The sequence below is a fragment of the Rhipicephalus sanguineus genome, chromosome 3 (genome assembly GCF_013339695.2).
Source record: "Rhipicephalus sanguineus isolate Rsan-2018 chromosome 3, BIME_Rsan_1.4, whole genome shotgun sequence".
In the NCBI taxonomy this organism is placed as follows: Eukaryota; Metazoa; Arthropoda; class Arachnida; order Ixodida; family Ixodidae; genus Rhipicephalus; species Rhipicephalus sanguineus.
In genome coordinates this window covers 208,336,509-208,361,718 of record NC_051178.1, presented here as the reverse complement: position 1 = coordinate 208,361,718, position 25,210 = coordinate 208,336,509, and the positions used below count along the sequence as shown (strand labels likewise).

Sequence of the window (25,210 nt, the reverse complement as noted above, 5' to 3'; positions counted from 1 at the left end):
CGCTTGCCGTATAAAGCGATGGATGGCGCACCGCTTACGCACGGCTCATTTCTGTTTCTTGCTTTTTACTCTCTGTCTTCCCTCTGCGTGAAGAGCTGCCCGCATGGCAGAGAGGGATGGCGCTTAATCGCGGCGCGCCCTTTGTACTGGTCGGCTGATGCAGCTCTTCTGCCACGCTCTCGTCTCTCATTTTTTATCATCTCTGTCGCCCGCGTTACTTTATCTCCCAACGAGCTCCTTCGGATTGAGCTTTATTCATGCTCGGCCCGTCGCGGACTTTCGTGCATGCGTCGGACGGACGGGCCTCGGCTGGGGGGAGAGGGGGGAGACGAGTACGAAGAAAGTATGACGAGATATGTCCGACGGAAATGCGCCGCGAATGATTTCCAGGAATAATTGCCCGGCCCGCGAGATGCTTGCGCGCGCTTTTCTGATTGCTTTACGGTTTCTCCCCTCGACGCGGCATCTCTCGCTCGCCGCGCACGCCTCTGCGCTTTGATGTATAATACGCTGCGTTGGGAAATTTATCTTATTTCCTCTTTATCATCTTCCTTCTTGTCGCTGGCTGGACTTGGTGGCTGGAGGTGAACGAGATACTGGATTTCTACGAACTACGATAAGCCGGTCATACGTGTGTAACCCTAGGTCTTTTATAGCCTGAATTGTTTCGATGGTCTGTGTAAGCGTTTTTTTTTTTTCTCATTTTCCTACGCTATAATTATTGCCTGGCGATTTGATAATGCGTCCTGAAGAAGTATGTCCGGCTTTATTAGTGCCCGCAGGAATTAATTGCTTGAGCACAATGACGATGGATCGTCATTGTGCCCTGGCGTGCTGCCAATATCTGCGACTGTTCGACATCAATTGAGGCTTGTTCATTTTATACGACTTTCGTAACAGCGATGCAATAACCTCTATTAAGGCAGTTCCCGCCTGTGAATGACGATGATACTGCTCGGCGAGTAAATTCTTCGATACATGAACATGGTCCTATATAACAGCAGGCAAAGGACCTGATGAAATATGCATGCGTGTTATATCATTGTGCTGTAGACGTTGCTTTTCATTCTTGCATGTGATCCTTGTGGCGAAGTGTTATTTATACATTATCAAGAAGTGCAGCAGAGCAATGCCAGGAAGACAGAGTGAAGTCCGTAGATGCCAACACTGCCGTAGCATTGGGTCACGTGCTCAGCACAAAGAACACCGTTTCAGGGTACAACCGCTTGTGCAGGTCTGTTCTTGAAAGAAAAGAAAAAAAAAACTGTAGCAGTGTCTTTGTCTCCCTCAGCTGCTATGGCTTACAAGGCTGGCATTCCCAAATGAGTTGCTCCGCAGAAGCACAGCAATTGACTTGATGATCAAAGCGAGATTGCGCAATGGCGAGCAAACTTTTTTTTTTTTTTTTTTTGCAGTGTAGCGAGGGCAGGCTACGATCGTGTTTGCTTCCCCCTCTCTCTTAATCCTTTCTTGTCTCGCTGGTTCGCCTCCCCCCATTTCCCATTCTATAATTTGTCTTTTGGTTTCCTGTCTTGCACTTTCCCGCACTTTGTTCTTCTCTTTCGCTCTGTTTTGCAAAAGAGATAAGCGTGGACACTGGGCAAGCAACAATTATTCTGAAGGCACGCAGCTACATCACCTCTGCACTCCTCACCGCTGCGCTACCTCTAGCGATATACCCTGTGCGATACTCGTTGACAGTCGTAGACCGTGCGCGTGGGCCTACCTTGCGCTCCACGACGTAATGCGCATACTGGCTTGTGGCCCTGCTGAAACTGAGGATCAGGTGCGACGGGATGGACGCGTTGCTCCCTTTGGCCGCACGTACCGACGAGGCATCAGCAGCACCAGCTCGCTGGCACACTTTCGCCGAAACTTCCCCCTCCAAGCGGCGCGTCATCCCTTCGTTCTGGCAGCTGTTTTGCCTGCGCCGCATGCGCCGATCTCTGAGCGTTGTGTTCGTGCGGCCTCTAATGGACCCGGCGCGTATCCATCCCCGCTGGTTTCGCTTTTCGCCGAGCCGTGCCTTTCGCGTGCGCGCGTTGTGCCCCTGTATTCGCTCCCTCGCGCTTTGTGTGTGTGTTTCGCCTCACCGGCTGCAACATTTGGAGTACTTCACTTTCGTCGTCGTCCTTGTTCCGGCGGGCACATGTTGCCTGCTCTGGCGTCCTCCTCCTCCCTCCCGCATATCTCTCAAAGAGTGGCATTAGGAGAGAGCGGGCCCGGAAATGCCGCCCTCTTGGTCAAGGTCATCATGTATCGCTGCTCTCCCCGCGTGTATTCCAGGGATGCCCTCCTGCCTGCATTTGCTCGCTCCTTCGTTGATATCCTCGACTGTTTGCACACCGAACAGGCACTGCGACGTGCGTGATCGCCCCTTGCGAAAGACATTTTGCAATCGCTGGACGATGGCAGTGGAGACGAGGCGGAGAGTGGATGGCGTCACATCTTGTATTATACGTTGTTGCGTGTTTTTAACTTAAGAAATGCGTGAAAAAGTCAATTACTGTCTGTTTTTGACAATCACTTTCAGCTTTGTAGGTAATCTGAGAGATCAGTGCTTTTTTTTCTTTCGTGAACTTGTTTTCTCTTTCTGTCTCTTTCTCTCCTTTCTTTCCGTTATCAGCACGTGTGTCTGTAGTTCAGTGTTGTCATTCTTTTTTCTCTCTCCTCGGTGCTTATATCGGCTGAGTTGACATCTCCTATTACATTTATTCTGAATAGCATGACGTCTCGCCTTCGGAAAGCTAACCGGAGAGGCTGTGCGAACAGTAATGTCAAATATTGCCGGTATTTTCGTTCCCTTGGTAACACGTACTTGCAGTAGCGCTTCATCACAACAGAACAGAAAAATGTAAAATGTACATAAATGACAGTCCGCTACGGGAAATCGCAGACAGCTACGCCCTCATGGACGCTGAGCACCGTTCGCATTTCCATCTCTTCACAAACGGCCCATTCTTACTTAGCAATAGATAAGACGTCATTTCGAGCCGTAGGGTTGAAATTGGCCCGGTTCGTTCTCTCTTTCTTTCTTTCCTTTTTTTTTTTTTCGGGTGAGCATTGTGCGCATGGTGGGAGGAAGTACGCGTGGTGCTCTACCCATCTCTCGGCGTCTCGTTCCTTCTTGGAATAAGCAACCACCGAGCGGTGCGGCGGTCAAATTAAAGGGTCAGCCGGCCGCGCCGTTGGCGTACTGCTGCTTTCTCAGATCCATGTCTCCTCGCTCGCAGCTTGGAGCCTCGATTGGTTTCATTTCTCCGAATTCGTTGACCCGCTCTTCAGTCGTATCGGAGAGAGCAGGACTTGATAACAGCGCTCTTGCAGTATACGCACGGAGCCACGACCGTTATACATTGCCTCGCAACTTCCCCGTGTTCTGATAGCATCCTTCAATTGCATGATGCTACAAGATATATCGCGAACCGTATTTGAACTGAGTGTTCCCTGAATGACTGCTTAGCTAAGAGTTAAAACACAGCGCGTTTTCAGCCATAGTCTGCGAGAGTATGGCTTCCTTGGGTCCCGACTTTGCCCGAATTTCTGAACGTAAGGAAAACTGAGAATACTGAACTTTTGGGCTCAAATTGTGTCCCCGATTCGACGGCGGGGAAAAGTCCGTGTTTCGCTAGACCAGGCAAGCGTTGCAGCCGACTTCCTTTTGCACCCGCAACCCCTTTCGCACCTCTCCGTTCGTATTACGTCCGCTTCGCATTCGCGCCAATACATCGTGTACGGTCTTAACGCAAACTTTTCAATCGATTAGTCTGGCAATGTGGCGCCAGTGGCTTCGGGTGTTAACAGATTGACCGGTCGCCAGTGCGTGCTTTCCGCGCAGGGCCATGTAATCCCGTAGCGTCCTTGTGAGCGGGCGTTCGATCAGAGGCGTGATCCGCCCATGCGTGCATTAGCCTTCACGATGACAAGGGCGCGGATCCACTGAACCCTTTTTTCTGGCGATGGAGAAGAGGGCGTGTGCGATAGCGCGATCATGTGGAGGGTATATTTCTTTCTCCTCGCTTGATCGCCGGCCAGGATATCACCAGTGAGCCTGCAATATGCCGCCGCCGCCGCGATCTCTTCTCGGCCAGAGGAGCTGTCGGCTGGCGATGATGTTTTTCCCCGAAGCGAGTGACGACGCCGACCGGCCGGCCGTGTGCGTGCTTCTCGCGAGGCCTTCGGAGCGTACCTTGAACTCGCGGACGGCGTTGTTTTCCGATGCGCGCGCGTAGCTCGTCTCTGCTGTCTTTCCGTGCTCGCGTAGTGAGCGCTTCGCGTGCGTGTCTTTGCATATCTCATTCGTTCTCCATTGCGGCGCCCCTCCCTAGGCCGAGAAATTGGTCACTGAAGATCTCGCCTTGTTTCTGAAGTTCCCTCGAAAGAATCGCGTTCTGTTTCCTACCAAAACATCCGTGCGACGTGGCACGGCGGTTGCTATACGTGCTGTTCTAACGCCCCCCCCCCCCCCCCCCCCCAAAAGAAAATCAAGATATTGTATTCCATGTTAATGTAATTTTGTCCTCTATTCTTGTTGTTATTCATGTAATATATTATTATCAAGTGCTGCAAAGAAACAGGGCATACAAAAGAAGCCACAGTACTGCCTTCTCCTCTCTTCATTGTTTCTTTGCGCTGCTTGATAGTATGAACCTAGCTCGCTCATTCACCCACTTTAACGCAATAGCAGGCCACGAAACAAGCTAGACGACAGACCGTTTTCCGAAGAGAAGATCCTCCGATCGTGGCCCTACGCGTCGCAGGCCAGCAGAGCGACGCGATCATTGATAATGTGCTTAAAATAGACCGGTCCGCTTTAGGCGTGCAATGGACAGGCGCATATGTACCCTCTTATTTCTTTCTTTTAATCCCTTCCCCCAGTGTAGTAGGGTAGCAAACCGGACGCGCGTCTGGTTGACCTCCCTGCCTTTCTTTCCTTTACTTCCGTCCTCCTCATCCTCCTCCTAGGCCACGGATAAGTGCGGATGCACCGGCATCATAGGCATAAAAAACGGGGCATAAAAGGTATGAAGGTATTAAAATTTATGAACACTACCAGTGGTGTATGACACAGTCATTAACTACAAAACACTTAACAGACCAATTCTGTCTCTCACGAAGGCAGGAAAGAAAGAGGTTATAAGACTTTTCTGCTTTGTCGTGTGAGTCATAGCCTTCTATCCGAAGTAGAAAGAGAGTGGAGCAGTTTCGACCTAGGCGCGAAATGTGGGATTACATGCTTGTACAGGATTAAGTATAAGGGCTGCAATCATACCGAATTCGCTGCAGCTTCGTGCCCTCTGTAGTGCTTCGTTGTCGATAGTTCAACTGAAGCGCTTCTCCTGGATCTATTGAAACTAAAATAGCGCGTAAAAAAGTATGTTAAAATGGAGCCTACTATAGCCGCGCGTTCTTGAAGCTTGCCTCGATCGTCGAACTTGCCGGTTTCTCTGTTCGAAGCACTGAAGTGAAAGCTGTTTCCGTCAGGAAAGGTAACTCGCCTCGGCAGACTTGACACGAACTTGTGCTAGCGCAGGAAAAGAAAAATATAGTTATATATCTCGCGTTGGCTCGGATTGGTATATTGTCAAAATGTGCTTTTTCGATGCATTATTCTCAAGCACTGGCGCCCGTGTTCGAACCATCTCCGTGGCATTCCACTGAACGACCGGAAGAGCAAAGGAAAGAGAACGGGGAATGAACCACTCCGAAGAACTGGTCACTTGCTCTGCTGCGAACTTACAAGACAGCAATGCATGCTTGCACTTTTACGCCTCTCAGAGCGGCGCCGAATTTCCCGCAGCTCGCAGAGCGCCCTGCTTTGCACCGTCTTGTCCGACATTCTCGACGTCTGCTGTTGCGGCGCCGGGATCTTGACTCCGGAGAGAGGTTGCTGAAAAGGCGGCGAAAAAAAAAAGGGGGGGGGGGGGTGCAAGAGGAACTATCGTAGAGCGGCGGACGGTATGAAAGACGGGCTGTTGTGCGAGGGATGCCGAAAATCTGCCGCCGCTTGTGGGCGGTGCTTCCCGTGGCGCCCGGTTTTTTTGGGATTCGCGAGACGGTCGTTATTAGGTCAGCCCTCGTCGTCGCCGAGGAAGATCGCGATTGGACTTGGTCTTTCCTTGCGCCCTCTGCACGTGGTATTGCACTTCCGATTCGCACGACTCTATTACGCTACAAGGCATTGCCCTTTCGTTCTTCCTTCGCGGTATATGGTTGGCGACGACATTCTTCACACCGCGATCCCTTCGGCGAAGAGCATTGAGCCGCATATGCAGTCATCTTTATTAGAAAGTGCGGATTATTCTGCTGTGAAACTTCGTGGATATATGCAGGGTCGCGGAGTGGGGTCACCTATTGCAATCGAATTATATTCCGAAGAATAATGATTCACGATAGTTTCATTCATTTCAATTGCTTGGAGCGGAAGCGTTATCCCCACACGTACTGCTGGAGTGGCTGGATTGTACCTGTCTGTCATCTCCGTTCCATCAAGCCACGTGCTATTGCAATGTCCGGTTCATCGCCATTTCAACCCAGCAGTCACGGCGGTATTGGAACTATGCTACACGTTTATGAAACCCGAGGCCGGGCTTGGGCGGCATCTATGTGCTCACTCAAATGCAACTCACTGCAATGCTTGCAGGTTCTGATGCTACACAACAGCAATAGATTTTTCTATGCATTGCTTACAAAGATGTTTTACTGTATTTACTCGAATCTGGGCCGGCCCCGATTCTAAGCCAACCCCCGGAATTCGCAAGGCCAGACAAAAAAAAAAAAAAAAAACTTAATCATTGTACTGGAATCTATACTCGAAACTAAGCCGACATCGATCCCCACTTTCGCACATCGTTTTTTCGAAAAAAAAAAAAAAAACACCGGCTTAGATTCGAAAAAAATTCGGTACTCTTCACCTCGGTGGTCTAGTGGTTATGGCACACTACTGCTGACCCGAAGGTCGCGGGATCGAATCCCGGCCACGGCGGCTGCATTTTCGATGGAGGCGAAAATGTTTGAAGCCCGTGTACTTAGATTTAGGTGCACGTTAAAGAACCCCAGGTGGTCGAATTTTCCGGAGCCCTCCACTAGGGTGTCTCTCGTAATCATATCGTGGTTTTGGGACGTTAAATCCCAGATATTATTATTATTAAAAATGTTTTACAAAAACATTCGCGCCTCTGTCATCTTCCTTTGTTTTTCCAAAGTTCGTGTCATTGTGAAATAGCAAGAATAAAAGCAGTGAGCGCCGTTAAACGCTTGTTTCGCAACGTGCAATAACGCCGTAGCAGCGCGATGAGAGCTACCCCCGTGAAAGTGTTATACAAATGCGCTGATAATGTGAGAATACTGCCTAGCGGTCGTAAATTGATCGAAAACAGGATGTGCGATCAGTGCCGAGCAATTAAGCTTCGTGGAGAGCCCGTACCTCGACATGGTCAAGCTTCCCCTACTCCCCCACCGTATTTTTTGAGACCAAGGTCGCCGGAAATGGGCTTCGGTGCACGCGTGACGACAACGAAATAGCAGACGCATTTCTAAGCCGGACACTGCACCTCTTTCTTATTTAACGTAATCCTTACCGCATGCTGCACTTCTTTTACGTCAGTGGTTAATTCTTATGTCGGTGCGTAAGAGAAATGGGAAGGAAGTAGTGCTCGTAATCTTGCCTCAAGCTTTGCAGGATGTTCACGTGTTTCCTTCGTTTGTTTCGCAACTCCAGGAAACAAGTACAGAAGCGAAAGCCTGGATAGGAATGCATAGTACCAGGTGCAATGAGTTGCGTCGATTACGCCCTTTTCGTAGCACGGCAAGGGAAGACTGCGAGGCTAGTCTGAAGCGCATGTTCTGGTTTCGTAGTCGGCATATACTACGCCTGCCTCTATGTCGAACAGGCTTCCATGACGCACTGCAGTACGTCATGTATGCATGGCATTCCTTGTACGTGGGAAATCACTGAACTCACAATAGCTGGTGCGTCTATAATAATAATAATAATAATAATAATAATAATAATAATAATAATATAATAATAATAATAATAATAATAATAATAATAACTTCTTTATTTCCATCAACGATGGAGGATACTGCGGGTAAAAGTTGCTTGAAACACAAGCAACTTGACAGAGGCCCGCAGCCACCTCTTAACTTGACAACTGGGCTATAGTGGGTGTCTTTTTATACTGACTAAGAAGGGGCAGCACACAAAGACGAAAACGCGGAGGAGTGGCGTCGGTGTCGTCTACTCTCTTTTTCTTGTGTGTGTGTGTGTTTCTTTCGTTGTGTGCTGGCTGTTTTTAAGGCTGAGCACTCGGGCGCTATCCGGCATTGCACATCGCATGGTTCGAGGAACGGCGGCGATCTGTTTCTGTACGCCACCGTCGCGACTGTTGAGCTCAAGCGCGTTGCCCGCGAGCCACCGCATGTATGTATATATATCGATGGGGTTCTCGAACGACGCCGTCGTCGCCATACTTCGGCGGCGCTTCTTCGACATAACACCGTTGTGGAGAGAACACTTTCTTGACGGTGTCAGGAGAGAGAGGACGAAACCACCAATTACTCCCACCGTGGGCAGCCTCGTCGTACAGCAACCCTCCCTTCCAGCCTGTTCGCGTCTTGACAAGCTGTACCTCCGGCCGACCATTCTTGCGGCCGTTTCTTTGCGCGTCTGTGACTCAGGCCGCGAAAACTTGTTCGCGCTCGGCGATTGCTGCCGGCCATCACGCGGCCTAATTAGTTACCTCCGAGAGCCGATGTCTTCGATCTTGCTGGAGGAGGAAAAAAAAGATTACTTTTTGCTTTTGTCTCGTCGCTCCGGCGGGAAGCTGCTTCATGCAGACCTCGACGATTGTGGGGCTGCGGAGCAATGTTTCTTTTGTATCTACGCGGGCACGCCCGTTTTCTTCTCTGCTTTCTTTTTTTCTCGTTTCGGATAACTTCAAATTCTATAATTTCCTTCTCACTTTTATCCCTGGAAAAATGACCTCAGGACATTCCATTTGCCCCGGTTGGGCGCCCCGTAGGCGGGTTTCTGTCGTCACTGTGTGAGTAAGCGCTCCTTGATCGAGCGGTACGTTCATTGTGTTCTTGCAGCTTTCCCCATAAAAGTGTGCGACATATGCCCGCTTTAAGGAACGAGCCAGAAATCGGTAGAATCGGTTACCTAAAGGAGCAGGGCGGGGGTTGCTGAAAGAAATGGTTGAGCTCTTTCGTTCTAGCGCCAGGAAAGGAAGCACGAAAAAGAAATGTAGAGAATGCCAGAAATAGTACTTTATGTACGAGTCATCGGTCGTTTTGCATTCTTCTTATTATATCAGTCCCGGAGAGGGGCTGAGCTTCTGGCGCTGTACGCCCCGCCATGGTGATCTTGTGGCTATGGCGCTCGACTGCTGACCCGAAGGTCGCGGGATCGAATCCCGGCCGCGGCGGCTACATTTGCGATGGAGGCGAAAACGTTTGAGTCCCGTGTACTTAATTTAGCTGCACGTTAAAGAACCCCAGGTGGTTGGAATTTGCGGAGCCCTCCACTACGGTGTCTCTCATAATCACATAGTGGTTTTAAGACGTTAAACCCCAGATATTGTTATTATTATTATCTGGCGCTGTACAAGTACGCTTTCAATGTTTTCATATCCTGTATCTCAAGGTGTTATAAATACATTTTCTGTAGCGTGAACGGGCTTGGAAGCTGCCTTCTTTGCCAATTTCGACACAACGACAGAGGTCCCAGCCTATACGTCGCTTGCGGCGCAACTTCTTTGACAGGGCGGCCAACTTTCGAAGCCGGAGGCGCTGTGACAGCGATGAGAGGGAACTTGCACAGCTCGGCACCGGCGCGTGTTTGATGCGCTCGTGTTTTCTTTCTTCTTCGGCGTCGGTGCGGCCCGTGATTGATTCATTAATCACGCCGTGTCTGGTCCACTGCGTAAACAAGTTGGCGTCGTTCGCGACTCCCGTTCTGGCTCGAGGCGCTGCCTCGACTTAGGCGCCGGCACGCTCTGCGGATCACCGCACGGCTTCCCGCTATACGCACACTAATAGGCTTTAATTCGGCCGCCGTGACCGTTCCTCCCAGATTCGACGCCCGAGCCGCTTGTTTCCTGCGCCTTGGTTCGGGAGTTCGGAAAATTGGGGGACCTTGTTACGCTCGCCACTACGGTAGTTCTTGCGGACCTGTTTTTGTTTGTTTGGTTGGTTGGTTTGGTTTGGTTTGTCTGAGTTGTACGCCTTTCTTTAGTTTGGAGCCGTTGGTTTGCGATCTGTTGCGAAACCCGCTCGCTTGCTTTGTTGGAGGTTGCAGTTCGTGCACTGTTCCTCGCGTCTCAGGGTTGGGTGGCAGGGATGCAGTGCCTGATTGTTTCATGTATAAATTAATTGTTTCATGCAGAGAAAAACTGCATTGCGAATATGAGTAAGAGAAATATAGACAAAAAGAGAATACTTACGTATCTATATACGATACCCTAGTGGTGCTTCCTTCAGCTGGAGGCTTTCTCACAGTTTACTTAGCCGAGTGTTCGTGCTTTAGATAAGAAAAGTTAAACCCGTCTCACATGCTTTAGTGAAACTTAAATGTTCGATAAAAAGGTTCCAAACTCTATCTCCTGATACAGGCAAGTCAGTCGGTCATTGTTTTTCAAGCTACGTAGATCCCCCCCCCCCCTTTATTTTGTGCTTTACAGCTCATTTCGGGGTCCTTTCTTTTTGTTGCGGCCCTTAATGCAATGCAGGCGGTGCAGTGGCGGATGCTGTGGGGATGCAGGAATTAGCATATGAAAAGAAACGAGGCCGTTGGCGGCAGCTTGTACCTACGCCCGCTTAATGTGTAGGTAGGTTCAAGGCTTTCAGTCAGATTTACAATCGCGTTAAATATTGAAGCGAAATGTGATATCTGTAGCTAGCGCACAACTCGTGTAGGCTCACGGGTAACCTCGGATAGGTCTGTGCCACTAGACGATTGTTCGAAATAGCACTTGCCGAGCAGATACGCAGTCTCTCTCTCTCTCACTGCTTTTCTTTTTGTCATAGTGTCAACTAACTTTATTGAATTTTAAAGGCGTCATCTTCAAGCAAATTTCGTCATTGGAGGCACGAGCACCATATCGCAAGAAGAGCTTTTACCAACGACTGCCGGTCACTCGCGGCGAAAAAAGTGCTGGAGAACCTCGAGGGAATGAGCTGCGTGATGTCTATTTCGCACTTTGTCTTGTCATTCACCGATCGTGGCGGTCACCTTGTGCGTATACAGTCTCGCTCAATATTAGTTGCAACACGGTAGCCGTGGTTGACGGGGAGCCAAGACTGAACGATGACACCGGCGAATGTTAAATTGGTTCAGTAAGTACCACAAACTGAAACAGTGCTTAATTCACCTTTTTTTTTCTATATCGACACCACTTCGCTGTGCTGGTGCCATTTTGAGCACGGACAGCATATTGCAACTCATATTTGGTGCGACTGTACACTTCCGTCCACATGTATCCACCAGAAATGGGATTCCGTTTGGCAGTTTTTATTTTACCCTGCCTGAGAAAATTATGCTTCGTGTTTCATTCAGTTTGTGTAAAATAAAGAGATAAAGCGGGGGCAGCCGGAGTTCTCAAGAACGAATGTGCTGAAAGGTGCCGGGTTACGATATAGAAGGTGAATAGCAAATGCGTATATTAAAAGCCGTAGTGTAAGGCGGCCGGGCTCCTTTGGTGCCATCTGGCGGCGTCCCTCCCTCTTCGGCGGCGGGCATCGGCTGCTGAGATGTGGACTTAGGTGTGGTCCGGCCGTTCGAGGAGGGGCGGCGTTGGCGAGTGTTGCGTGACACAGGCGACGACTGTACGTCTGTCGAGGTGGAGGAAGGAAAATATACGGCTCTAATAAACGGCCCCGGCTCGAATGCCGCCTTACTTCGTTTTCGCTGCTTCAGCTACCGCCGCCATCGCGGCGACGATTGCGCCCTGTCGTCTTCCGCACAGCGGCGACCCTTTCGCCGCCGCCGTCGTCTGCAGCTCGCTTGTCCGCGTCTGCTATCGCGACGCCTCGAGGTGCGCGAGCCTTTGGTCCTTTCTTTTTGTGGATTTCGTGGTTTACTTCTTCGAGACTTGTTTATGAATGACAGGCCGCCCGAATCACTCCTCCTTCGCGAGCATGAAGGGAACGTGGTGCGGACGTGCACAGACTCTCATAATAACGGCCCTTCTCCCACTTTTATGCTTATTTTTTCCCCTCTTACTCGCGCGGGCGCTTTTTTTTATGCCGCTCTATATTACACAAATGCTGCTGTGTTTCTTTGGGCGCTTGTCCGATAAAGATAGCACTGCCTGTATGAAACGAGGTTTCGTGTAAAGGGGAGGATTACCTACTCGTTCTCTGAATGGACAGCTACAAGGCTAGCGTGTAAAATTGCGTTCTGTTGTGCCTTAGCGTTCACATGAGCTATCATTGTTGTCATCGCGTGTACGGAGTTTGCCAGTTTATGACTTCATCATCGTTATTATAATGTTTAATACGCATGGTGTGTAGGTAAAACCGAAGTAGGTATTCACCTTCTCAAAGCGGAACAATCATCCTCTGTCCACTGTGTTTTGCGTGTGCCTCTTATTAATATTTGCGCTTTTCGCATCGGTCTGGCCAGCAGTGCTGCCTGTAAAGCTTGTGTCAGCGACGAGACGAGCGAAAGTTTTTTTTTTTTTTTTCCTTTTTCTGCAAGTCTCTCTACAGTTTAAGGTTGATAGATTTGATCTTTCACGTCCGCCCCTGTCCGTTTCGACGGCCGCTCTCCTTCGGAATGCCTGCTTATAAGGCCGTCAAAGAAGGCCCTGCAGAAGTATCCCGAGTTCAGGCGTCATTGCTGAACGACTCTAACATTCCCGGATTGATTGATTGATTGATTGATTGATTGATTGATTGATTGATTGATTGATTGATTGAGTATCCTTGTTTTTTCTGTTCCCCATTTTCACCCTTCCCCCTGTAGGATAGCAAGCCGGATCGCTCTGACCATTCACATTACTAATTTGTCCTTTCTTTTGGTCTTTGCAGGGAAAGAACACCGAATTCAGTCGAGACTTTAAAGTGGTAAGTGAATATTTTTCTTCTCTGGTCGTCACGCATGCTTACCGTGCCGCACTCCTTTGTTTTCTTCGGCATTGCTCAGATAGCGTTCGTGGCATATCGGGTGCACGTTTTCGTACGTACGACTTTTCCCTATGTGCATTCACCGACCGCGAGCGTTTTCGACACATGCGCAAACGCGCACATGCATATATGTATAGCCGTATGTGCGGGCCAGTGGCGACGACATGGAAGCGGCGCGAGTGTTCTTGGTCCAGCTCAGGGACGAAGACGACGTCTTTCCAGCGACTGATAAAGTGTACTTGTTTCGGGTGCTCGCGTAGTCGTCGATCCCTCGTCGTTACAATATATTCACAGCAGAGAGTGAAAAGAAAAAAGTATGCAGTTGCAATCAACTAGAAAGCTGTAGGAAGTGATTAGCCCGCCCTTCAGCGTCGCTCGCGTTCACGGGCAAGCAAGCGCTGGCGTTCCAAACGTACAGCCTGCTCGGCGTCCATGGCAGGGAAAGGAAGCCTTGATTTGTGATGCAGTAGCACTCTCTCCCCTCCTCCTTTTCCTCCTACCCACACTCACTTCCTTTTTCCACCCTCCTTTACATCGCCCTCCCTTCTCTTTCCTACCCCCTTGCTATACTGTGCTACACATGGATATGCTACGATTTACCCTCCCCTCCTCCTTTCCGTCCGCCTCACACTCACTTACCTTTTCCAACCCTGCTAACACTACTATACACGGCTATGCTACGCTTACCTTTACGTTTTTCTCATCCTCACTTCCCTTTCCTGCTACCTCGCTATACTGTGCTGTACACGGCTATGCTATGCTCTACTCTCCCCTTCTCCTTTCCCTCCTCCTCATCCGCACATCAATCCTCCTCACTGGCACTTCGCTTTTCCATCCCCTTGCTATAGTATACTATACACGGCTGTGCTATCCTCTAACCTCACCCTCAAATCTCTTCTCACCCTCACTTCCCTTCTCCACCGCCTTCTATATTGTACTACACATGGCTATGCTATCTTTACCTTTCCATCCTCCTCATCCTCACTTCACTTTCCCACCCCTTTGCTACACCGTGCTCTACACGGCTATACTATGTTCTGTCCTCCTTTCCTTCCTCCTCATCTTCACGTCACTGCTTCTCAGCCTCACTTCCCTTTCCCACCCTCTTGCTATACTGTACTGTACACAGCTATGCTATGATCTACCCTCCCTTTCCCTTTTCTCTCCTCAAATCAATCCTCCTCCCTCTCACTTCCCATTTCCACCCGGCCATGCTATCCTGTACCCTCCCCTCGTCCTTTCCCTCTTCCTCCCCTCAGATCACTCCTCGCCCTCACTTCCCTTTTCCACCCATTGCTATACTTACTACGCATGGCTGACTATGCTATGCTTTGCCCTGTCGCCTCCTCATTTCCATCCTGTTCGCCCCACTTTTCTTTCCCGTCCCCTTGCTATAGTATACCACACATGACTGCGCTATACATGGCTATGATGTACGCTACATACATGGTTTTGCCTGCGTGACGCCAAGCGACGACATGAGATGACAGCATACGGTGACAGCATACGACAGCAGGGGCCTCTGAAGTACTTTAAAAAGGGTGGCTATTATAAAAATTGCATATAAAGGCTTTGGCCCTGTAAGGGAAGCTGGGCGTTGGTTGGGCTTCTCCTCAAGAGCCCCTTATCGCGGAGAATCGAGATCTTGCGAAAGTTCTTACCAAGACGCACTTGTAGACACGATAATCAGTTTTGCACTCGATCCGAGTTTACGCGTGGCCACCTGTTTAAATAAAGATAGCCTGGTGGCTTATGTGCCGAGTATATCGCCTCAGACTGCAAGGCAAGATTTGCGTATCATTTGTCGTGTCGTGTGGCTGCGCCTGGCAAAACGATTGCGCGCGAGCGGACGATCGAACTTCGATAGCCATTTCATATGGCATTTTGAAGTGCGCTGTCGAAACGTCGTGTCTTGTGCTTTATATTTCACACAGATCCCTGTGGAGAGAACATTCAGATTAGACTTTACCCTCTTCCGGAAATTTGCAGCGCGTAAACTTCGCTAATACCCGCCAGCTGATGCATGCGTATACAGCACCGGCTACCGCTTTCGTTAGCCTTTCGCTTGTCATCGGCGCCAACGCTGCGTTGTTAGCTTCGTTGTCTTTGCCATTCACTGCATTAACAGTGGAAGGCTACAGAGGATAAGTATTGCGCCTGTTCCTTTGGGAAGAGGTACCGCTTCGGTGACGGTGTAGGAATGTAATTAATCTAGCTGTTTCGGGATATTGCCGAGAAATATGTTAAATGCTGTGTATTAGTGATGCAGAACTATCGATAGCACTATCGATAGCTGAGTCACTATCGAACTATCGATGGTAAAAAATACTATCTATAGCGCTGTCGATAGTAAATTTGTTTATACTATCGATTGTATAAAATCAACAGCGCGAACTCATTGCAGAATAAACTTTGTTCCACGCGCGCGTGGTACATAGGGGAGCCGGAGGAGCAGGCTGAAGGGCAAGAAAGTTGACATGCCTGTGTTCTTCACCAGAGTGCTTTGCTGACACATGATCATAAAGTCAAACTGTTAAGGTGTAGCGGAAAAGAAGCCGTTACATGTGGTTGAACTGCGCGGCTTCAAATGTATATTGCATTTTATGATTTCAAATTAAGAAAAATATCAAGAACTGAGTTTTGTTAATTGTAAGGTATAACTGGTTGCTTTTGAATATGAATTTATTGACGGACATGTTCCGGCATTTTCACTGTGGGAATAATTTATTTCTGTCGCCAAAAATTGCTCATAAATTCAGCGAAGTTGATAGTAGGCTATCGCGAATATTTTGGCAATATGGCCAGCCAGCAACAGCATCATTATTCGCACCACTATGGATAGTATTGTCACGTGGTTGTGACGGTGAAGAATGCTGCAGCAAGGCTCGGAACTACGGGGCTCTTTATTTGGGCAAGCTTGTGCCCAGATAATCAAAACTCAAAATACAAGTGATACACGCTGCACACTGATAGCGGCGAGAACTGTCGTCGGTCGTCGAGTGATCTGATCATCGGTGGAACGCGTCGTCTTTTATACATCAGTCATCGAACCTTCCAGCGTTATTGCTGGTGCTTGCGTAAGCTCTCGAATAAACTTGACTGTTCGCGTCCGGCGCGTAATCTTAACAGAATGATCTCACGCAAACAATCGTGAAGCTTCTCAAACATTACGGCGTGGTCTGCGTCAAACGTTACTAACAGTCTTTGTGGGTAAAAGCCGAATACATCAAAACAAATCAATAAACACGCGTGGCAGTATATATCGCTGGTAATATTAACGATGGTACTACCGATTGCACTATCAGTAGTTTGTCGATAGTAGTACTATCGATATAGTTTGTTTACACTATCGATAGTTTCAAAAAACTATGGATGGACTATCGATAGTCAACTTACCGATAGTTCTGCATCACTACTGTGAATGTCACATATTGTGCTGCGTCTTGTGTTTGGCGTTTCATTTCAAAGCAGCTTTATCAGTTGGTCAGTTCATTGAACTCGGGAAGTCCTGTATATAGTGCAAGATCTGTAAGGTGTATATAGTTACTGCTGTGCGATTCTTTTTCGAACTGGCATGAGTATGCCCTTGGCATTTCGCAGCCTGCGTTGCGCCCGCTACCACATCGCGTCGCCTTCCCTTTCCCCTTTTCTCTATACATTTAGCTCCGCAACCGAGACTCTTCAAAGATGTATAAATGTCTTAACGAGGCTTTGCCCGCTATAATCTTATTCGGTTACAATACATTCGAAGATTGCGAACCGAACCGGTGAGCAAAGAGCCAGGAAAAGTTAGAGGACGGGAGAGTCGCTAGGAGGTCCCGAGTGCGCGCGACGTCGACGTGGTTCGGTCGGTGCTGGCGGCGTCACCGCCCTGGGAAGAAGCGGCAATAAACGATGCCCGGAACAATCGGTGGCCGGAGAGAGCGCGGCGCGCGCGCTGACGGTGATCGATCAACATCTCGACGATCTTCGTAGAGCCTTCGGCGTGCCCTTGTCTTTATGCGGCGGCGGTTGCGCGGATCTGCGCGCCGCGTCGGTGGGCTGCCGCCGCAGCGCGAAAGCTGCGGCGCTCCGTTCCGACAGAATAGGCATCTGATCGACGTTAATTTCGCCCCGTCTCCGGCGGCTCGCTCGCTTCGTGCGCGGCCGTAGTGTGTGTGCAACGCTCTCGTAGTGCACGCGGAGACCAAGTGCACGTGGGCGGTCGCAGCGTGCGCGCGGAAGCGAGCGGCTTTGTTTCGGCGGTGTGCACGACTTATGAGGAAGGGATCGTTCCTCGCTCGGCGCCGGGGACTGTGACGTCGAGCGCACACACGGCCAGTCAGATGACTCTGACTGCAGTGGTGCGCAATTCGCTTGAGTGGAGATGCTTCGAGCTAAGGTGTTGGCGAACGACAGCCCACCTTGTACTGATGGTTCACCAGAATCGAGAGGCTGATATATTGGGCACTGTAAATAGCATTATTCCTGGGGTAGTATCCTGTAAGTTTCCACGAAAGGGCTGTCGATTTCAGCTCGCGTTAATTGGGTATATAGGACTTGATACCAGCGGTTACGATTGACGCCAGGCCGCTTGCTCTCGAGCTCTGTCCTTCTGAACGCGCTCTGATATTGACTGTCCCCTTTGTGGACTCTTAGAGAATACCCCTCCCTGTCTTAGGGATAGTGCTAAACTAACAGGGAAGGAAATAACTACAGAAAACGATGAACATTCTTCATTTATTCAGGTGTTGATAACGTTTGGGGGGCCATCTTGGTGGTCACTGCGTCGGATTTGCTTCTGGACAGATGGTGCAGCGTCTGTTTACGCCTTTGCTTGATTTGATCACCAACTTTTTCGTGTTGTAAGATGCACAGGTGTTCAGCGTTGTCGCCAAGCGGATCCACGTTTGCCTCCTTGCGACCCCTTCTCTCCTTCGAGGCGGCGGGATGTCGTGATTAATTGAACGCTCGTCCGTCTCCCCGCTGCCTGATTTCCGTCGATTGACGTATCGCCACCCGGTGCGCGGGCGAGGGGGCCGAGCGTTTCCGGCTGCTGCTGTCGAACGGCGCAACAACCTGTGTGTCGTCGTGCAAGCAGCCGCATGCTCACGGCATCCGTGAATGGCGCCGTACGTCTCTGCCTCGTTCGTTTTCTCGTGGCCCGCGCTACGCTCGTCGCCGTAGGGTTCGGCGCGTAGTGGCCTCTTCTTCCTTGGTTGTTGTTGACGCGCTTCTTTTTGTTGCCCGTTCGTCGTGAATGAATGGGCCGACCTCTTCCGCCAGCTCACCTCACCGCTCCCGCGCTTACGCGCCTCGTTGCCGGCTGACTGCCGTTCAATACGCGTTCTCTTTTCCACTGTGGAAACAATCGCTGTGACGGCTCGGTCGGTGTCGTAGGTGGCCGCCTTGGTTGAAATGTGACTGTGCTGAATGAGCTGCGCCAGCTGGCAGTGCTGCTAAATGCTGTCGTCAATACCGCTTTGTCGCCGAAGGTTTCTGCGAAGCCGTCGAACCATATAGATGCCGACTAGCTGGCACTTGAATGCTCTCCAAAGCGCTGCCTTCTTCCAACTGTCTCGTCACGGGGCTGACGTCAGAAAACTCAGCTTGCTGATTACATCAGGAGCGATGCTGCTTTGACGAACTTGCTGTTGCGTATCAAAACTTAGTTTAGAGCGAACGTGTGTACTGCCATACTTTTGGTACTTGAAAGTATACTCACTGGATTCTGTACTTTTTCGCGTCTTCGTTTCCTCACTCCTCGTCTCACCTATGCTTCCGGTAGTGCGGTGTAGCCAACGAATAGTTTATTTCGCCTACCTTATCCCCGTTTTCACCGCCCAGTTTCATCCAGTGTCAGTTTTACTGCTAATGGCGAGCTCATTTTAATGACGTTTATACCACTGAATCGATGTTGATATTTTTCATCAATACGCCAATTTGTATAAAACTTCGTAATGGTCGCATTTAGAAGCCCCTTCTCTGTTAGCACTCTCACAGTTTGCTTTCGCCGAATTTCGCTCTCTTCTTTTTTATATGCCGAAAATTAGTATGGGGAAGAAGGGCAGATGCGGACCGATGTGTGCGCGCTCTTGTTGAGCGATCAAGTCAACATTTCTCATTGCATTGCTGCATGCATGCTTGTATCTTCTACTATAATGATCCAACAGGAACGGTCTAATACCACGGAGCATCGTACATCCGCTTTGATAAGGAGGGAGCGGTCGCTAGACTTCAATCGATGCGGCATGCGCCGCCAGTGTAAGCCTCGTGCAACGCACGCCTGGAGTGCGTACAATGCGAGCACCGCCGAAGAACAGGTCGATCAAGCCGGGGTTATTCCGTAGAGACGTTTTTGTTTGCACACCGCGATTGTCAACGCAGTGTTTGAATTGTGTTTCTTATGGTTACGAATTTTGCACCAACTGGTGTCATTTCCCAGCAAGGAGCTGCGAAGCGGAAGGCGCGACTAGCAAGGTCTACAGCAGTATTGCGTGTGTGTGTTTCTTACGGTTCAGTATGAGGATGAGCGAGAAGGTGTAATGATTTCAGGAAATGGCTCGCTGCGACGCGTTTCCTCCGCTCGCCACTGTGGGGCCGATAATGATTGCGCGGCGTCGGAGAGGGTGTCCGAGTCTCGCCCTGTTGCCTGTCGAGTGCGCTTCGGTCTCGAAGCTCGCGATTCCTCCTCTTTCGATTGCGGAAATGACCGGCACCGCTGTGTGCTCGCTCGCTTTCACGCCGTATCCACCCACCCACGCTCGCGTTTTCTCGCGCCGGCCTCGGCAGTGCGACCACCGCGTCTTCTGGTTTCCGCGCTCGCTCGCGAGGCCGTGGTATACAGCTGGTGCGCCTTGCAAGCGTGCGCGTTGCTTCGTGTCGCCCGGCTTGCTGAACGCATGCTTCATGCATCGCTTCTCAGCTTCTGAGAGACTCGTACTATACTCACGGTGGTAAAGAGCACACGCCGAACTCTTCTTTAGGTTAGAGTAGTCCCTGTTGTGTCTGTCTCCCTTGCAGCATGTTCGTTTGGCCGATTAGTAGCGTTATTGACCTGCCTTTTCTTTACTCGCAGTACTTAATTATCTATCGTTGACCTTTCCGATGAGTGAAATGATCTCGTAGCCTGACTCCAGCTCTACAGAACCACTTCAAGCGTATAGTACACAAATTGAGAGTTCTCTTCCGAGTTAGCGTTTTAGCAGCTTGGTTCAACCTTCAGGGTTCCTTTCAGTGGTCTGTCGCTGGTACTCTGACATACTCAGCTGTTGCCATGGTCTATGGAGGCTGCTTAGCGGGTATAAGGCAATACATGCTGTGCAGTTAAGAGCTATGCTGTGGGTCTTCTCGGAGGTCTGCTGAATCGTTTCTGACAGAACAAGGAAGGTGTAGAACAAGGAAACAACCAATTTCGCTTGTGCGCAAGACAGCGCATCATGAGGTGAGCTCGTAAGACGAACTGGAAAGCTCTCAGGGCGATGAAATAGTTACACTCGTGCAAAATTAAACATCGAGTTATCTTGGTCACTTGCGGGTAATCGCACATGTAAGTAGTCACACTGCGAATAGTCACGCTGTGACGAGTCACACGCAATATTCCGCGCACTGGATATCAGTGACGCGCTTCCTCATGCTTTTTATAGCGCGAACGGAAAAACAAGCAAACAACCTAAAAACATATCTTAGCGCAAGGAAACACGAGGACGAAAAAGAAGACACGAGGACAGAGCGCTTAAGAGCTGTGTCCTATTTTGTGTCTTCTTTTGCGTCCTCGTGTTTCCTTGCGCTAAGACATAAGATGTGCTGTACCAACCAGCCCACCAGTCGGTTTTATTGAAGCTAAAGACATATTTGTTGTGGAAAAGTGTGAGCGCGCGTTTATTGGTCCTTTATCGTTGACATTACGGCTGCACGCGAAGAGTACGTGTAGGCTAACCTCTCCGCATCGCCGTGATGTGCCATGCATGGAGCATCATCGATGATGAAGCGCCGCGCGCGCCTGCACACGCGTGACGGGGATAACTGGCCCCCTGGTCTTCGGGAGGCGGGCACGGGAGGCTCGAACGACGGGGCAGGAAGTGGCGGCACCGGTCGCGATCGGCGTGGCAGGCAGCGCGCGCCCCTTTGTCTCGGCCGTCCTAACTGAGTTCCACTGTGTGCATCTCAAATGATCCGTTCGAGCGGCGGTGGCCAATGCCTGCTATTTTCGAACGAGCCATTCGCGCATCCTTCGTCGGCCCTTTTTATTCTTCTTGCGCGCCCGAACTGCCGCTGCTCGCCACTCTGTCTCGCGCTCCTCCTTTTTGGCCGTCGTTTGTTTTGGGAGTCCTCTTGCCCCGTGAGTGCGCGGGTTCGACAGCCGGCTAACGAAGCGCCGATTTCACCGTCAGCGCGAGCGACGCTGCGAACTGTGCCTTTTTTTTTTTTTCTTGCCGCTGCTTCTCTCTGCCCAAACCGTCCTCTCTTTGATCGCCTCTTCGACCTGCTTGGCAAATAGAAAGCGGACCCGAAAAGCTGCGGATCATTCTAGAAAGAATAGCATGGCTCACTTGCTCTAAGAAAGGAGGAGTCCTTTTATCGTCGGACTGTCCATCGAAAGGATATCGAGGGATACAAAAGGTACACAATACCGGCGCGAGATAACGAGCAGAATAGCAGATTCAGGCGTAAATGTTCGAACAGAAAGCACTAACCGCGCCGCCGAGATGAGAAGGCGATGTTCCGTACACGAACGGGGCACAGATGTAAGAAAAACACATAAATATGCTCGACCGAATGGCATTGCAACGGCGGCTTTTGTTAGCGTGTCGTACGCGGATTGCGGAGAACAAAAGGTGGCCCCTTGACGTCGTTGTAGCGGCGCTGACGTCTCGGCGCAGGTTCCTCTGAATGGGACGCGCCGGTTCCACCCGACTGGCTCCACCAATTATCGATTGTCGCGTTCGCATCGCAAACGGCTTCAGGTCGCGTCTTCCCCCCTCGAAACGCCGTGGCTGCTGCTGATGCTGCTGGGGGCCTTTCGCGAGAACGATGACAATAGAGGCACGATCGTGGGCCCTTTCGTCCCTATCGGCGCTCTCTCAAAAGGGCGAGCCAAGAAGCAGGCGCATCGGAGCATTGAGCACGGCTCGTTGAGCGCCTCTCCGGGCGATATGCGTCGCCTGTTGCGTCGCGTTGTGGTCACGGTTTACAACTTTCTTGCTGTTTTTTTGTGTCCGCTGCTTTTCCCTTTTCCTTATTTTTTTCTGGGCTTGCCTTTTGTTGATTGAACTAGGGCTCACCGTTTTCCTCTGAGGAGCGGTGCATACACTTAGGGTTACTTTCAGCACCATAGCTTGAGGTTTCAGCGGACCGAATAAAGTGCACAAGTCGCTGTAGCGATATTTAAATTATATTTAGGTAGTTACTTCAGTCACGGACATCGCGTTTCGACCCTGTCGGTAACCTACCTCTCTCAATTTCGTGATGAACTCTATAATAACGCATTCATATCTGAATCATCCATCATTTGCGTTTTTGTTCCTTTGTGGCCTGATTCGCGGCTTCGGACGCCAAATAAAATTTGACCATTTGATGGTCGACCTCGTGCTTAATCACGTGTCGCGAGATGGAAATTAGATTAACCGAACAGTTTGCCATGATATTGTGCTTCGAGATGCTATAGGGATAGCCCCGCCACGGTGGTCTAATGGTTATGGCGCTCGACTGCTGACCCGAAGGTCGCGGGATCGAATCCCGGCCGCCGCGGCTGCATTTTCGATGGAGGCGAAAATGTTTGAGGCCCGTGTACTTAGATTTAGGTGCACGTTAAAGAACCCCAGGTGGTCGAAATTTCCGGAGCCCTCCACTACGGCGTCTCTCATAATCATATCGTGGTTTTGGGACGTTAAACTCCAGATATTATTATTATAGATGCTATGGATACCGGCCTGCTTTCCGGTTAACATTGTGCGGTCTGCGCTGTTGCTTGTCGAGTTCCGCGCTGTTTCTCGCGCATTCTCCCTCGCGGGAGGGCGCACCTGTTGATGCCCTTTGTGCCGCTGGTCATCCGCAATGCTTTCTTGGCTGATGTCTCCTTTTCCGAGCTGCCGACTTTCGAGGCAGGCGCCATCCATCACGCCGGGTCTCCTGAATCTCTGCTTCTCCGCATTATACCGAAGGGAGAAAAGAATACAAAGAGGGGAGGCGCGCGCTTAAACCAAGCGAGCATTTCATCTTGTGTGCTTGCGCACAATGCGAGGTGCGTTGGAACATTTCCCGTAATAGGAAGACTGGTCTTCTCTCTGCCTCCTTGTCTCGCTCGCCGGTCGGCCGCTTCATCGTTATCCCGTGGGTCCTTCGTGAATGCATTTGCGGACGCCTGTTCCTTTGGGCGTGACCGCTCAACAAACGGCGGTTACGCGGAGATTGTTACACGAGGCGAGGTGAATGCAGTGATGGTGGGTAAGATTAATTCCGGGGTATTCCGACGGGTCATTGGGAGATGTCTTCATCTGGTAGTAGCCGTAAGATATACTGGTGACGATGATGATGATACCCACGTACGCTTGTGGGACGGTGCTACACCAGTCATGGCATTCCATTGTAAGAGAACGCGTTCTTCTCTCCCAGCTGCTGTCGAATCCGAGTTTTCAAAAAAAAAAAAAAATGTCTAGCGTGTCCGAGACAAAATGGCGGTACTTTCATGCTCCCGCATCCTCCGCTGACTGCCATATACCCTCCTTTTTCCTGTTTCCTTGCTCCTCATTATGGCTGTGTTTCTCTGTTATATTGAAATTCCTCGCGACGCTGATGTCTCGAGTTCAAAGTCGCAGCCGGAACCCGTGATAGGAGGAGAAAAGAAACGTTGGGGCACTGCTGCGACAGGTCGCTAGTGCGACGGCGGCATCTTCTACACTCTACAGGTGTATACGCACAATATAAACACGCGCGCGCGCGCGCGGTTGCCTTGTTTGCCGCCGAGAGGGAAGTAGGCACTCGGAAACGGAGCGGCCGTACCTCGACTGTCACCAACGCCGAATCAATCGGCATCGCTGCGCGACTCTCATTTTCCTTCGTACAAGCGCTCCAAAAACTGCCGTCCAGCGATGCCCGCTCTCCATGGCGTACTCAAGCGTTAGTCACTTATCAAGTTTTCATGTGTAGATGTCACCTCAGGATCTAAAGGTATTCTTGCGTCTAATAAGAGGATAAATTTCACATACTAAACGTGCTCACTCGGCGTTCTGAAAATAAGGGCAGTTCCGAAAATAAGAGCTTTTTGATTTTGCGCCCTTACACTGTATTTTTTTTTTTTTTTTTTACTACTCGCGTGAAGTTACTGCCGTAATGTATTCTTCCACGATGAACAGTCGTCCACGCGCGGCAGCCTCCTGCGCATATATATGGGCGAAGGGAAAGAGTGAAAGAGACATTAGAGAGTGCAAATATTCCTGCGGCATTGGTAGATTAACCCTTCACAACACATAAAAACACTGCTCTTGCCGCGAGGTCACGCTTGCTACTGAGCGAGGAAACGCACATTGACAAAAAAAAAGGGGGGGGGGGACAGCGGTGATGACGTCGCCTTGAGGTTCCGCACGAACTCATCATGACGTCACATATTTTGGCGGTGTCCGTTCGGCCTACGCCACTCTTTCTCGGTGAAAGTGCATTACACTTGTTCTAAGAGAGACAGAATTCACGTAACAGGTATCAGTAAATTTTAATGGCTCAGTGCGACCGAAACATGAAAGAAAACAAACAAAAATGACGTTGAAATCCGTAGCGTGCACTGACTTTTTGGGCTAAAGTTCAGGCGCGAAAATTATTTTTTTTTATTTATTTAATTTTTTTGTATAACGAACCTATCGTGACGGAAGCAATGGCAATATATTTCTTACAGACTAATTGGTTGGGATCTAAACGTATTTAGCGTTTAACGTTAGAGTAAGTGAAGACGCGTGAGGCGTGGGCTCGGAACGGCCCTGCGTCCGCTCCACGGGCGCTGGCTCTTGAAGCGCGACCCCCGCCGCCGCTGTCCTGCAATCCGCAGGTCCGGTAGCTCGCTGTTTGTGAGTGCGTGGCAGCTGACCTTGGCTCAGTGCGTGGGACGGCG

The 25,210-nt window shown here is 50.2% G+C and overlaps 1 protein-coding gene across 1 annotated transcript in view; it reads left to right on the top strand.

Annotated features, from left to right (window-relative positions):
• LOC119388182 (protein dead ringer homolog) overlaps positions 1 to 25,210 on the top strand; it is a 224,276-nt gene that overhangs the window by 106,065 nt on the left and 93,001 nt on the right. Inside the window, exon 4 of the mRNA XM_037655837.2 lies at positions 13,036 to 13,071. Coding sequence (XP_037511765.1) covers positions 13,036 to 13,071 — 36 coding nt within the window. The remainder of the gene's footprint in view (positions 1 to 13,035; positions 13,072 to 25,210) is intronic.